The 15,104-nt window shown below is 41.4% G+C and overlaps 1 protein-coding gene across 1 annotated transcript; it reads right to left on the bottom strand.

The window, feature by feature from the left end:
• Positions 1-1,124: 1,124 nt before the first annotated feature.
• LOC309544680 (uncharacterized protein) lies at positions 1,125-3,027 on the bottom strand. Its single transcript, XM_082243592.1, has one exon. The coding sequence runs from the start codon at positions 2,898-2,900 to the stop codon at positions 1,719-1,721; it is 1,182 nt and encodes a 393-aa protein (XP_082099718.1). The 5' UTR covers positions 2,901-3,027; the 3' UTR covers positions 1,125-1,718.
• Between the last annotated feature and the right edge of the window lie 12,077 nt (positions 3,028-15,104).

The raw sequence follows: 15,104 nt of genomic DNA, 5'->3' as shown, positions 1-15,104 counted from the left end.
AGTGTGATAGGTGGTCAGAAAATTATATGTGTAATTTTTGCTTCTAGAACGCCTGACGGTGCTCCTCGGATGTTGGGCCTCTGTATGTGGTCAGGCTGTGGAAAAGTCTCACACATGTGTTATCGCCATACTCAGGAGTAGCAGAATATATTTTGGGGTGTAGTTGCAAGTATGCCTGTACAGTGTGTGAGAAATAACTTTGTAATATGACCATTTTGTGAAAAATAATAAAAAAAAAAATCATTTTGCAAAGATTTGTGGGAAAAAATTACAACTTCAAAAAACTCACCATGCCTCTTACTAAATACATTGGAATGTCTTCTTTCCAAAAAGGGGTCATTTGGGGGGTATTTGTACTGTCCTGACTTGTTAGGGTCTCAAGAAATGAGATAGGCCTTCAGTACATCAGGTGTGATCAATTTTCAATGATTGGTATCATGGCTTGTAGACTCTATACCCTTCACAAAGACCATAAAATGTATACTTATTTAGTTTTTTTTACTAAAGATATGTAACAGTATAAATTTTGGCCAAAATTTATAAAGAAAAATGACTAAATTTGAAAAAAATTAAAACCGTAACGAAGAAAAATGCATTTTTCCAAAATTTTCTGTATTTTTTCATTTATAGCGCAAAAAATAAAAAACACAATTATGATTAAATACCACCAAAAGAAAGCTCTGTGTGCGTGAAAAAAAGGATGGAAATTTCATATGGGGACAGTGTTGCATGACTGAGTAATTGCCATTCAAAATGTGAGAGCACTGAAAGCTGAAAATTGGTGTGGTTAGGAAGGGGGTTTAAGTGCCCAGTGGGTAAGTGGTTAAAGAACACCCTCCCTGCGGCTGCACATATGTATTAAATAGGTGGCAACAAGTTAAAGTGACCCTACTATTTCAGGGAACAATGACAGTGTCTTAGCCCAGGGAGGAGAGAGGAGCATATGGCTTATGGGGGACCAAATGACCTCAGTCCTCCTTACCACCCATGTATATTCTTTTTTTTTTTTTTTTTTTTGGCAATAGAGACACTTTAATATTCTCCAGCTTACTCGGTTGTAAATGACTTGTAAAACAAGAAATTCTTTCTAATCCTAACAGACCATCCAAGTTTTCTCCAGCTTTCTCAATCCTTCCATAACCTGGCTGGCTCGCCAACAATTTTTTAAGAAAAATTAGGATAACTACTTTGTGGTGCTTAGAGGACTGGGAGTGCCTATGAACAAATGGGAATATTCCATTCTTTCTGCCCAGGAAGAATGAAATAGAGAAGCTGCTGGGGTCAACAAGTCTACTTCTTTTGTGCACTTTGGCAAATAAGTCTCAGATTCTTCTGGCTTGAGAAGTTCAGACAGCCAGCCTGTCATGCTCTTCCTCAGAAATGTTCCCTGCCTCTGGCTCACCAACTGCATTTCCTCCCCCAGCATGAATCTTCTGATGTCGAACGAGTTTGGCTCGCCAAGTAAAACCTTTGCCACACTCGAAGCAAAAGTAAGGCCGTTCCCCAGAGTGGCTCTTTCGGTGGTTGCACAACTGAGAGTTGCTGGCGAAACACTTGCCACACTGGGCACAAGAAAATGGCTTCTCTCCCGTGTGGACTCTCATGTGTCGGCTGAGGTAGGAATCGCTGATGAAGCATTTTCCGCATTCAGGGCAAGCAAATGGCTTCTCCCCTGTGTGAATTCGTTGGTGGATAACGAGGTAGGTGTTGGTACCAAATTACTTTCCGCACTCCGAACAAGAGTACTGCTTATCTCCTGTGTGGCTCCTCTGGTGCTTTATCAGATAGGACTGGCTGATAAAACTTTTCCTGCACTCCGAACATGAAAAAGGCTTTTCTCCGGTGTGGGTGCGACCATGGATCACCAGATCAGCTTTATGGGTAAAAGATTTCTCACACTCAGAGCAAGTGAATGGCTTGTCCCCCGAGTGGATCCTTCGATGTTTCATGAGGTAGGAGCTTGTTGTAAAACCTTTCGCACACTCTGGACAGGAATAAGGCTTCTGTCCGGTGTGGCCACGCTGGTGTCTAACCAGTTCAGACTTGGAGTTAAAGCAACTGCTACACTCGTAACAGAAAAAGACCTTTTCCCTTGATGGTTGGGCATCATAATCTCCAGTCCTGGATATATATGAGGTAACGCCTTCAGGTTGAGGAGAGCCTTGCTCATCTACCCCTCCGGGGAGTGGCTCCAAAAAAGGACTAGAATTTGAAGAGTGTTGGACACAAGAAGCATCAGAACAAATTAAATGTTCTTCATCCGAAGAACAGGTTTCCTCCTTGATACACACAGTTGTAAATTGTACTGGGCCTGATGGGGTAGAGAGTTTGGAGTATGCGATGTCCCCTTTACAACTCAAAGATGCAGGTTGGACTCCATCTGAGGTTGTGGGGTGGGTAGTGTTTGGGGGTTCAGCTTCAGCTAAGAGAGGTTCTTCCTTAACATAAGTAGATGGACATTGTGTATGATGTGCCTTTGTGTAGGCATCAGGCTGTGGGAGATGTTCCTCATCTGGGAAGGATTCGCCTTTACTATCAGTAGATGTTGACTGTGTGTGATGTGTGTGATGTGTAGGTGTGGAGGGAATTTGTTCAGCAGAGAGAGGTTCCTCTTTAATATGTACAGAAAAACAGTGTGCATGAGGTGTGGAGATGTTAAAGTCTAAGAGATGTCCTGGAGCTGAGAGGGGCTCCTCCTTCACATGCGTAGTCGTAGACTGCATATCACATGGGATTATGGGGACATCAGAGCATAGGAGCGGTTCTTCCTCCTCCTTAGCTGAAAATGATATGCATCGTATGTGATCTGGTGGTGTGAAGATGTCGCATTTTGGGAGCCATTCTTCTTCCTCTTTACATGTAGTCGCGGCCTCGTCGATGTTCTTCGGAGTACGCGTCATACTTGGATCTTCCGTGAGGAAAATTTGCCAAGCTGGAGATAGCAACTCTCTTTATTCCCACAATCCGGCAGTGGAGTAATACAGGAGGGGCATTCTCCGGATATTACATCTCTTCCTGGTGAATCCACTCAGCGATTTATTTCCACTTCTAGTAAGCGGGAGAATATTTAGGAGAGACTTCTATAACCTGGATCCTTATTTCAGTCACTAATCTGGCTTTCAGGCCTCCGACAAAATGGCCGCTTCTCCCGCTCCCTTCGTATATTCTGACACCATTCGGTAAGTGCAGGGAAGGGCAGAGGGGTCCCCCTCTGTTTAGTTTCATAAAGGTTTTTTAGACATGTGAAAGATGTCCAGTGTCCACAAGTGGTTAAAAAAAGATTTAACCCACAGACTTTCTGATCCCAGGCATAGCCAAATGGGAGAATACATTAAATAGAACCTTTACGTTGACACAACGTCAAAATATTATACATCTTGCTCTTAAGTCATCAATCTGCATCAGCACTCAGGAGACAAACTACAAGATACTAGCACACTGATACTACACCCCAACAGCTCTCCGCAGATATTTCCCTGACGCCTCAGACCGCTGCTGGAGATGCGGAAAGGAGTCGGGGACCATGCTCCACATTTTTTGGAGCTCCCCAAAGCTTAAACAATACTGGACGGCTGTGAGACAAATCACACAAAAATTCACAGACTCCCCAATCCCAGATGACCCTGCCTTCTTTCTACTACACTGCTCACAAATTTCCTTCACAAAACACAAGAAATCAATTCTGCACCACCTCCTTAATGCTGCCAAGGCCTGTATTAGTTTATGTTGGAAGACCAGTCCTCCCTCTGTTGCTATGTGGTTTAATAAAGTCAAATTGGTGGAAACAATAGAAGACCTGGTACTGACGGCCCAGAGCAGGAGAGAACAATATACCAAAACCTGGTCTTCCTGGAACCTGTTCATACTCTCTGATGAGGGGAAGGAAGGTCCTTCTAGACAGGTAGTCTGATAGCGGAGAGGGCCTCCTCCACCCAATCCTACTCATCCACAACTGATGGCACTCTATTTATTGTCCAGCCCACACAACTAATAATTGTCCAGCCCACACAACTAATCATTTACCTACCCCCCCCCCCAATTTATTATTATTATAATTTTTCTCTTTTTTCCCCTCTTTCTTCCCTTCCTTCCTCCATTCCATCCCCACCATACCCCACTAAAATATCATTGATATATCTAAAAACCTCCCATTCTGGAATTGTGATACCTCAAAACAATTTCCATGCACCAGTAATTGTCCAGCTTGTGTCACGTAATCTTGAAGATACCTAATACAACGACACTAATGTCTATTAACATTTGCATGTATACCTTCTTGTTTGTACAAATATGTTTGAATGTTGTATCTTTAACCACTTAAGCCCCGGAGGATTTGGCTGCTCAAAGACCAGGCCCTATTTTGCGATTCGGCACTGAGTGACTTTAATGAACAATTGCGCAGTTGTGTGACACTGTACCCAAATGAAATTGACGTCCTTTTTTCCCCACAAACAGAGCTTTCTTTTGGTGGTATTTTATCACCTGTGCGATTTTTACTTTTTGCGCTATAAACAAAAAAAGAGCGACAATTTTGAAAAAATAACAATATTTTTCACAATTTTTTTATATATGCAATTCCCCCCCAAAAAAACAAATGTAAAAATCTAAATTTTTTAACATTTTAGGCCAATTTGTTTTCTGCTACATATGTTTGGTAAAAAAAAAATCGCAATAAGCGGATTTTGATTGGTTTGCACAAAAGTTATTGCGTTTACTAACTAAGGGAAAGATTTTTTGTCATATTTATTTATTAACTAGAAATGGCGGCGATCTGCGATTTTTTTTGCGGGACTGCGACATTGCGGCAGACAGATCGGACCCCTGACTGACATTTTTGACACTTTTGGGGGTACCAATGACATTACTACAGTAATCAGTGCTATACATATGCACTGTTACTGTAAAAATGACACTGGCACTTTATTCGTGATCAAGGGGTTAAATGTGACCCTAGGGGCGTGATTCTAACTGTAAAGGGGCGTGGCTAGTGATGTAACCACAGAGACATATGATCCTACATTGAAATGAAAAAAGGTGCGCGAACCAATGTGAATAGGTGTAAAAGCAGCACTGTGATTGGTATGAATGTGAAAAAAAATTATAACATATATAAGATAAGTTACAAAAGTGCACTAATACGTGAGCAAATAAATGATGACATAATGTCCAATGTGACAAAATGATATTCAAATACAACAACAAATTATAATGGAAAAGTCTCTTTCATCTAGACAAGGGTGATCCATTCCAGATTGCCCAAAGTGATGAAAAACCAGCTGCATAGCAGAGATCATACATAGCAGGATCGTATGAACTCTGCAGTTACATCAGGTAGAATGACAGGCGGCTTTGTTTACATCAGCCGCCTGCCTTTCTCCCTCCGCAGCGGGAGATTGCGGGTGACCATCGGACATCAGAACCGCCGTCAGGGAACGAGCGGGGGCGGGAGCGCGCCTCCAGCGGCGCGCGCTCGCCCCCTAGAGACTCGTAGGCGAGCGACGTACTACGTCACTTTGCCTGTACAGGGCTGACTGCCGCAGTAAATAGTCGTGCGGCGGTCGGCAAGTGGTTAAGTGCTATATTTACAAATAAAGAATTTGAAAAAAAAAAGGATTTAAAAAAAAAAAAATGATTGTCTTCTTAGACTTTGGCCAAAATTTTGGCTAAACGTCCTGGATCTCAATTAAACTTTGGTGAAACGAAACATTATAATTTTGCTTATCCCTATTGGTGGAGAGCATGCAAAGGAGAAGACATAATAAGCTCCAAACCATATCTTTATTCATCTTAAATTCCTATATTATTTTCACATGCATGCCAGAAAGCATTTTGTTGACTTTAATCCTCAAAAGCAAGGAAAACGAAGGAAAACACACAAAAATCCAAAAGGCTTCCCCATTTGAAAAAAAAAAAAAAAATGTGCTTGGGCTATGCAAATAAATACAAGCTTCTTTTTTTTTTTTTTTAAACTCTGCTCACAGGAGGTCAGAAAAACGGATGTGGGCTGAAGCTTTACAATATTCTATAGCGTGAGAAATATGTTTAAACCGCAGAGCGACCTTATAGGCTAAGAGCACTCCAAATATTTGTGTTGTGTGAGTGACCAAGTAAATTCAATACCGGGTTTAATGTCCTGGGGCACAGGCTTGCAGCGGTGAAGTCGATGACATATATCCCACAGATCCACACTGGACAATATAGAACATTCTATCGCTCGGTCTTCACATTGTATATATATTAAAGGGAGATAACAGACTTTCCGACACTTTTGTATTTTGGGATTAGTGCCAAAAGTCAATGTTTTATTGCATGAAATATTCCATCTTTGAGCAGTGACAGATTTAAAAGCTGCTGTTTAAACAAATACCAGACATTCTTGTTTTTGCAGTGTTTTAAGCTAAGAAACTTTAAGCTCTCTATATCTTTTTTTGCCAGAGAACATGAGATCTGTTAGTTTCATATGTGTATGGGGGAAGGTCATCAAAGTTTGTGGCAGATGTTGTTCATGGCAATTTTGCAGAAACACTCCATATCAGTCCCAGCATTCAATATATATAGACGTGTTTTTTGGCCGCCCACACATAAACGAAAAAAAAAATAAAAAAGACGAAAAAACAATACTTTTTTTAACTTTGATGAGCGTTTGCTTAAAAAAATATAGTGTTACTGTAAATAAAATAATTAATTTAACCTATCATTTGTTCTATTTAAAATGACAGTAAAATTTTGATTCTGGTAAAGAGTATTGCAAAGTCTATTACAAATTAAATAAAGGAGTATTTCTTCAATTTGGTGCTTTTTACTGCAATAAAAATAACTAACAAAATTTATAAAAGTGAAAAAAAAAAAAAAAAAAAAAGCTCTTAAATATGAATCGTTAGAATAATAGAAATAAACAACAAAAAAAAGAAAGTATGAGGAAAATAATATTAAGAGGAGAATGGGAAGAAGAAGTTATTTAGGAATGATTAGGGTAAAGTAGAGGTTAGTAAGGGGTTAAATAGGAACACATTTTAATTAACCACTTCTGGACCGGAAGATTTCCCCCCTTAATGACCAGGCCATTCTTTGCGATACGGCACTGCGTTACTTTAATGGACAATTGCGCGGTCTGTACCCAAATAGAATTGATGTCCTTTTTTTCCCACAAATAGAGATTTCATTTGGTGGTATTTGATCACCTGTGCGATTTTTTTTTTTTTTGCGCTATAACCAAAAAAAGGAAAACAATTCTAAAAAAAAAAAAAAAAACAATATTTTTCAATTTCTGCTATATAACATTCCCCAAAAAAATGTAAAAATCTAATTTTTTCATCATTTTAGGTCAATTTGTATTCTGCTACATATTTTTGGTAAACAAAAATCCCAATAAGCGTATTCTGATTGGTTTTCACAAAAGTTATCGCGTCTACAAACTAGGGGAAAGATTTATGTCATTTTTATTCATTTATTTATTTATTTATTTTTACTAGTAATGGCAGTGATCTGCGATTTTTAGCGGGACTGTGACATTGCAGCGGACAGATCCGACCCCTGACTGACATTTTTGACACTTTTGGGGGTACCAGTGACATTACTACAGTAATCAGTGCTAAAAATATGCACTGTTACTGTAATAATAACACTGGCAGGGAAGGGTTTATCCCAGGGGCGATCAAAGGGTTAAATATGAGTCTAGGGGGTGTTTTCTAACCATGAGAGGGATGAGCTTATGGAATCAACACAGAGACCTGTGATCCTAAATAGGAGGATCACAGGCGCTCTGTGCTGATTCCTGAGAGAACAACGGTCAGCTGTGTTTACAACAGCAGACCGCCATTCTCTCTTCAAGGGGAGTGATCGTGGGTGCCCAGCGGCAATCGGGGTGGCCGGCCCTGTGGATCAGCTTCCCTGCTGACGAGTGGGCGGGCGCGTGCCCCTAGAGTCGCTTCTGTGAACCGCTGTACAGGTACGGCGATTCGCGGGAACCTGCCGCCCTGACGCCTTATATAGGCGGCGGCTGGTCAGCGAGTGGTTAAAAAATAGTTTTTTTGAACTTGTCAGGTTGCTTTTACTGACATGGTATGCAGATCAAAGCTCTTTATCTGCAGGTGAATGAAATTAAGTAGATAAAAAAAAAATGACAGTAAAAGTGTTGAAAACTTTATATCATTCACAACTAACTTGTCATTGCTTGAGTTTTTCGAGTCTAAGCGCTGGTTCACACTGCTGAAACTTGTCATTCCACTTGAGAGTTCAAAGTGGCATGACAAGTGGTGCCCCATTAACTGCAATGGAACTCTCCTAATCATTGCGACTCAAGTCTTTCCAACTTAGAAAAAGTTTCCTGCACTATTTTTGTTGTGACTTCAATACGACTTGCATTGACTTCTGTTGAAGAAGTCGTATGGACTATGGAAGCCCTGATGAAGTTGCGCAGGGATGTCGGATTCAAAGTAAAGCCTTGTACACACGCACCGATTGTTGGCCGTAAATTTTCGGCCAACGTCTGATGGGTCGATTATCGGCTTGTTAGTATGATGCTTCCGACAACCGACTACTACTTTTCGGCTGAACAAAATCTGGTGTGCATGCTATAAAATTTTTGTTGGCCGTCAACAGAACGGCCGATTGTTCGTCAGTCAGTACAGATTTTGACAGACAAAAATCAGATGAGCAAGACTGGGCATGCTCAGAGAAGAAAAAACACACGGAAAGTAAACCATCACGTGAAATCACTTCTGAAGTTGGTTGTTGTTGGCCGAAAAAATTTGTGTGCAGTCTAGAGCACATTTCAACCAACACAACAACACTGGACAAAAGTCGGCCAACAATCGGTGCGTGTGTACGAGGCTTTACACGACTTTGAAGTTGCGGCAGTGTGAACCCATTTGGGGCAGAGAGACTATTGTATCCTGCCATCTAAAAAAACCTTCAGGAAAATAAATAGCAGCATGCCCCTCTGCCACCCCACCCCTCTACTTGCCAGCTATTCCCCAGTGTAAAAATAACAAAACAACTACAGCAGCTGTAATTAAAACAAAAAGACCATCAGGCACTATAGCTGGCTTCTGTGTTCTTCGCCTATATCACCCCCCTTTCCCATCAGGGAAGCAGGCCTACCAGTACTCGGTTTCCCCCAGGTCTTATACACAATGCTGTAGGCTCTGGCTATCATGCCGGGGCAGGCGCAAACTGACCACAGCGAACAGGAACTTGCAGTTGGCAGACCGGCAGAGTGATCTGTGCGAGTCCAGGTTCAGGGCAGGCTGAGTTCTGAGCGTAGTTGATACCTGGTACAAGGTCATAGAAAAGAGAAACCAAACTAGTAGGCACAAAGAACAGAGCAGACAAACAGGGAGCTTGAAGCACACATTACACACACTATCACAAGCAAGACACTGAGGGTTTGGCTAACCCAAAACCAGTTTGGTCTCCACCCAGCGGCTGACTACATGAATCACCCTGCAAATGGACAGACAGACAGGGAGAGTGCAGCTCAGCCAAAGCCAGGATGGTGGGATGAGACCAGCAGCTGTCATGGAACAGGAGTGCTACATACTCCAGATAATTTCAATGTCCTTTAAAAAGTAACTCTACTTTTGTTGAGAAAAAATCATTCCCCATCTGGGTGACTTATGTACTTTACAAGGGCTTTGACAAAGTTTGTTGCAAATTCCTAGTGTAGCACCCTCCTAGGTAGGTACTAGACAGTGAGTATATTTTTTGACTCTGTCTGCCTATTAGAGGAGCAGCAGGTAAATTCTATATTGCTTTCTGCTTAATAGGGAGCAGGATCTGTGAATTAGGTCTGCTCAACGTGCTCAGTGTGTGATTCATCTGGTCTTGCGGAGTGTCCCCACTGGTCCAATGGGGAGGCACATTGGACAGTGGAGGAAAGCTGGCCAATGGGGACACAGGCTTGATACAGCCCCAGTGATTGGCACAGACTGATTGTCTCAGTGCATTGTGGGGTGTGGTATAAAAGCCAGGAGCACCTCACTACCGGCTCTCTCTTTTCCCACCTGGGCCTCTAAGGGAGTTCGAGGCTCCCTCCGGGCACCTGCTAATACCCCCTCTCCCATGACCCTCCCCTGCTTACCCCACTTTCATTCCTACCCGGCCAACCCTTCCCCCCCCCCCACTCGGCCCCTGGTGTACCCACTTTAGAGCTATACTTTGGTTTTGGTTGAGACCCCTTCTGAGAGGGAGTCCATCCATGCAGCATGGCCTCGGCCACACCTACAGCTTGAGCGCACCCCCATTACATCCCAGAAGGGACACCGGGTCGATCCCATATACGTATTGCATTTTCTACATGTTGTTTGTGTGTTATATACAGCAGTTTTGTTTTTCAATGCGCCTTGTTCTACCTAGGCATGAGCCTTCTGTTTCCACTGCATTTGCTGTACCATGTTTCTCTTGCCTTTAATAAAAACCGTTTAAAAAAAAAAAAAAAAAAAAGCCAGGAGCACATGTCCTCGGGGTCTTTGGCTGGTGAGCAGAGTCCCAGACGGAGGGTGGCGGCTGCCTATTCTTTTGTAGCAGTTGGTGTATGGTCACAGGCAGTCAGCCTGGTGAGCCAGAAGGCAGGAGATGAACCCAGAGGTCCAGGAGAGCTGACTAAGAGGAGTTGAGACACTGGAGAACCTGGAAAAACAGCATCGTGAGTACAACGGATCGTGTCTAAGGGCCTGACCAGGAAGGGGGCCACTCTAGAGTCGAGTATTCAGAGGACGGGTGTCAGCTGGTGGAGTGAAAGGGGGTGCTAGGGGAGTACCCTGAAGATAAGTGCTAAGCAAGTGTCTATTCAGGAACTTTACCTCAGATTCATCGAGTGGCAAGGTGAAACTGTGGCCTAGCCGCATCCTCAGATAGAAATCCTCAACATTGTGAATAGTTCAAGTTTTGGAGTATCCCACTCTTCCCTTCTCCCATCCCTACTTATAATAAAAAACAACCAAAACCCCTAGACTGTTCATTGACTGAGCCGGGGAATAAAGTGTTAAGTTTCTGCATGCAGTTACTACCGGTAACCCAGAGGGACCCAAAAAGGTGAGAAATCCAGCAGCCCTCAAGGGGGCAGTGCTACACTACCTATTATTTCTATAAAAAGTCGCGCTAACTTGAGTAATGGAAAATAAAGTCCATAAAGTCCATATAAATCAGGAACACAGTATCCAAACAAGCTCCCTATGGGTATACGCTTACCAGAGCTGGTAAATCAAAAGGCAGGTTCTCAGAAGCAAATCTCGTCCCTTTGATAGTAGACTGGAACCAATATCTCGCGTAGACTCAATAAATTGGAGGAAAGATAAAAACGCAATAGCGTAAAACCCAACAAAAACGGATGAACAAATACACCAGAGTGAGTGACTAACAACTGGATGAATAGTGTGAACTCCAACAGTGTATGAAAATCAGAAAAAAGAAGAATGCTCTAAAAAGGGACACCTATAGGTACCCCTTACCAAAGGTAGCTGAAAAACATTTATCATAATATAAGTCATATATTGTGTGCAATCCTGTGACAGCCGGAGTCGCCTCTTACCACAGTGTAGAGATATGTTTGCCAATGTGAATGGAAAATCCTAAATAAGTGTCTTCTATGTAGATAACCACCACCAATATCACTCGCCTCTTACCAGATAAAAAATCAGATTGAGCCAAATAAAGCAAGAGAGTCAAGTATGACAGGACGCCAGCCTTCACCAATAGGATTTGCCTCTTACCCTAAGGAGATGGTAAATGAGCCTATGGGAATGATGAGCTTCACGGAACCTGCAGTGGACTCCAGGGCGAGTGACTCCAATATAGCCAGGGTAATCACCACCAAATGAAAGAAAAGACCTCCATAGTGTAAAACCATACGATTTATTGTAGAGAAAAGAATAAAACTTACAGAAAACATTTCCTCGTTTTCTGTAAGTTTTATTCTTTTCTCTTCAATAAATCATATGGTTTTACACTATGGAGGTCTTTTCTTTCATTTGGTGGTGATTACCCTGGCTATATTGGAGTCACTCGCCCTGGAGTCCACTGCAGGTTCCGTGAAGCTCATCATTCCCATAGGCTCATTTACCATCTCCTTAGGGTAAGAGGCAAATCCTATTGGTGAAGGCTGGCGTCCTGTCATACTTGACTCTCTTGCTTTATTTGGCTCAATCTGATTTTTTATCTGGTAAGAGGCGAGTGATATTGGTGGTGGTTATCTACATAGAAGACACTTATTTAGGATTTTCCATTCACATTGGCAAACATATCTCTACACTGTGGTAAGAGGCGACTCCGGCTGTCACAGGATTGCACACAATATATGACTGCATGTTTTTCAGCTACCTTTGGTAAGGGGTACCTATAGGTGTCCCTTTTTAGAGCATTCTTCTTTTTTCTGATTTTCATACACTGTTGGAGTTCACACTATTCATCCAGTTGTTAGTCACTCACTCTGGTGTATTTGTTCATCCGTTTTTGTTGGGTTTTACGCTATTGCGTTTTTATCTTTCCTCCAATTTATTGAGTCTACGCGAGATATTGGTTCCAGTCTACTATCAAAGGGACGAGATTTGCTTCTGAGAACCTGCCTTTTGATTTACCAGCTCTGGTAAGCGTATACCCATAGGGAGCTTGTTTGGATACTGTGTTCCTGATTTATATGGACTTTATGGACTTTATTTTCCATTACTCAAGTTAGCGCGACTTTTTATAGAAATATTGCTTGGGGTGTGGTCACACTTGAAGTTGCTGCTTTTCTCCTGTACCATTAGCGCGGTTATTACTTTCTATTTACCTTTACTACCTATTATTATTCTGAAGAAATCCCTGTGTGTTTGTCTGTGTCCATGTATAGTAAATCTAATGGGAGTGGTTTTATAATTATCAGTCAGCTGCTGCAACTGACCCGATGAGGAAAATTGCAGGGTCTACATCCCTTTCAATGTGATTTCCTATTGGGAGTATCTCAACAAAATTAAATTTTTGTTGCAGGGGATGCCAGAAATCTGACTTGTATCTTAGTGCAGACTTCTGGGAAAATCAGCGAGCCAATCAAACAAGCGGGAAATGATGATTCTGTAGGGCGTTCTGTATACATTCTGTGTACAGAACATCTCCAGGTAGCCATATTATTGCATTGCATTTTACATAAAATTACAGAGCTGCAGATTGAAAAGGAAAGGTACTTTTTAATAACATTCAATTACAATATGACTTGAGTCGCTATTGTATACGCTTTAATCATGTTTTTTATTTGCTATTTTTCTCCCACGAAAGTGGAGTTACCCTATACGTTTCATTGAAACTTCAATATATGGTTTATGTACTGCTTTAAAAGAGTTTAGCCCTTTTTTCTTCAACAGATTACATTACATGGAGGACTGATGAGATTAGTAGATAATAACTAACTAATTAAATAAAAAAATAAAAACATTGTTTTTGCTGTCACAGGAAGTTACACGAATACTTGCGATTCTGGCAAAAACAGGAGTTTCCTGTAATTGCTGAAAATGTTTTTAGCCTGAGCACCACACCAAACCAAGGACTGGGAGGCTGCAAAATATTACATTTTTGGGTTTTGCTAGGCTTAAAGGGGAACTTTTTATGCTAATTAAAGGCCACCTTCAACAAAGTTTTAGGAAACGCCAAACTGCTAATGTTGCAATGTTCCCCGCAATCCCTCCACACATCCCTATCCAACAATAACCCTTATGTAACTTCGGCACTCCCTGCATTATGTGCAGATCAAAGAATACTTGTACATTACCAGCACCGTTTCTTTTTTCTCCCGCCTTTATTTCTTTTTTTTTTTTAATTTTCAGTCTTTATTTCTACACTGTATTACACAGGGCTGATGTCAGAGAGCCACACCAACCATGCTTTATCATATATGGACTATAAAAAAAAAAAAAAAAAAAAATATTAACTACTTTAAGACGGGAAGGATTTGCCCCCTTAATGACCAGGCCCTATTTTGCGTTTCGGCACTGTGTTATTTAAACGGACAACTGCACGGTCGTGTGATGCTGTACCCAAATAAAATTGACGTCCTTTTTTTGCCACAATCAGAGCTTTCTTTTGGTGGTATTTGATCACCTGTACGATTTTTATTTTTTGTGTTATAAACAAAAAAGAGCAACAATTTTGAAAGAAAAAAAAAAAAACAATATTTTTCATATTCTGCTATATGACATTCTCAAAAAAAAAAAAAAAATTAAAAATCAAAAATGTTTAACATTTTAAGCCAATTTGTTTTCTGCTACATATTCTTGGTAATAAAAAAATCTCAATAAGCGTATTTTGATTGGTTTGTGCAAAAGTTATCGCGTTTACTAACTACGGGAAAGATTTATGTCATTTTTATTGTTTTTTTTTTTTACTAGTAATGGCAGCAGTCTGCGATTTTTAGTGGGACTGCGACATTGCGGCGGATAAATTGGACCCCTAACTGACATTTTTGACACTTTTGGGGGGGCCAGTGACATTACTACAGTAATCAGTGCTAAAAATATGCACTGTTACTGAAATAATGACACTGGCAGGAAAGGAGTTAACCCTATGGGTGATTAATGGATTAAATGTGAGCCTAGGGGAGTGATTCTAACTGTAAGGGGGCGTGGCTTGTGAAATGACCACAGAGACATGTAATCCTATATAGAAGGAACACAGGAGCTCTGTGATCATTCCAGAGAGAAGAACGGTCAGCTGTATTTACAACAGCTGACCGTTCTTCCCTCTCAGCGGGGAGCGATCGTGGCAATCGGAGCCACCTGCCCTGTGCATCGGAGTCCCCGCTGCCGAGTGGGGGAGGAAGCGCTGGTGGCGGGGCGCGCTGGCCCCCTAGCTGCAGGCACGCGACCAACATGTAGCTACATCGGTTCATGCAGGAGGGGCTGCCTGCCGCAGTAAAACTGCAGCAGGCAGTCGTTAAGCAGTTAAAATGAACATTTCTGAAATAATTCTTATTTTACAGCATTTCTTCACACCTCTTTTCTTTATTATTTTTTATATAGTTTTTAATATTATCTTAACTTTTTTTACTCTTGTGTTGCAGAATATACAATATTGATAATTTTTGTTTAAGCTTTGCTTTAAGGCCATTATTCTATGTAATGTACTGTTTGGTCTTA

The sequence above is a fragment of the Pelophylax lessonae genome, assembly GCF_965119305.1.
Source record: "Pelophylax lessonae genome assembly, chromosome: 1".
NCBI classification, from domain to species: Eukaryota; Metazoa; Chordata; class Amphibia; order Anura; family Ranidae; genus Pelophylax; species Pelophylax lessonae.
This window is presented reverse-complemented; position numbering and strand designations above follow the sequence as displayed.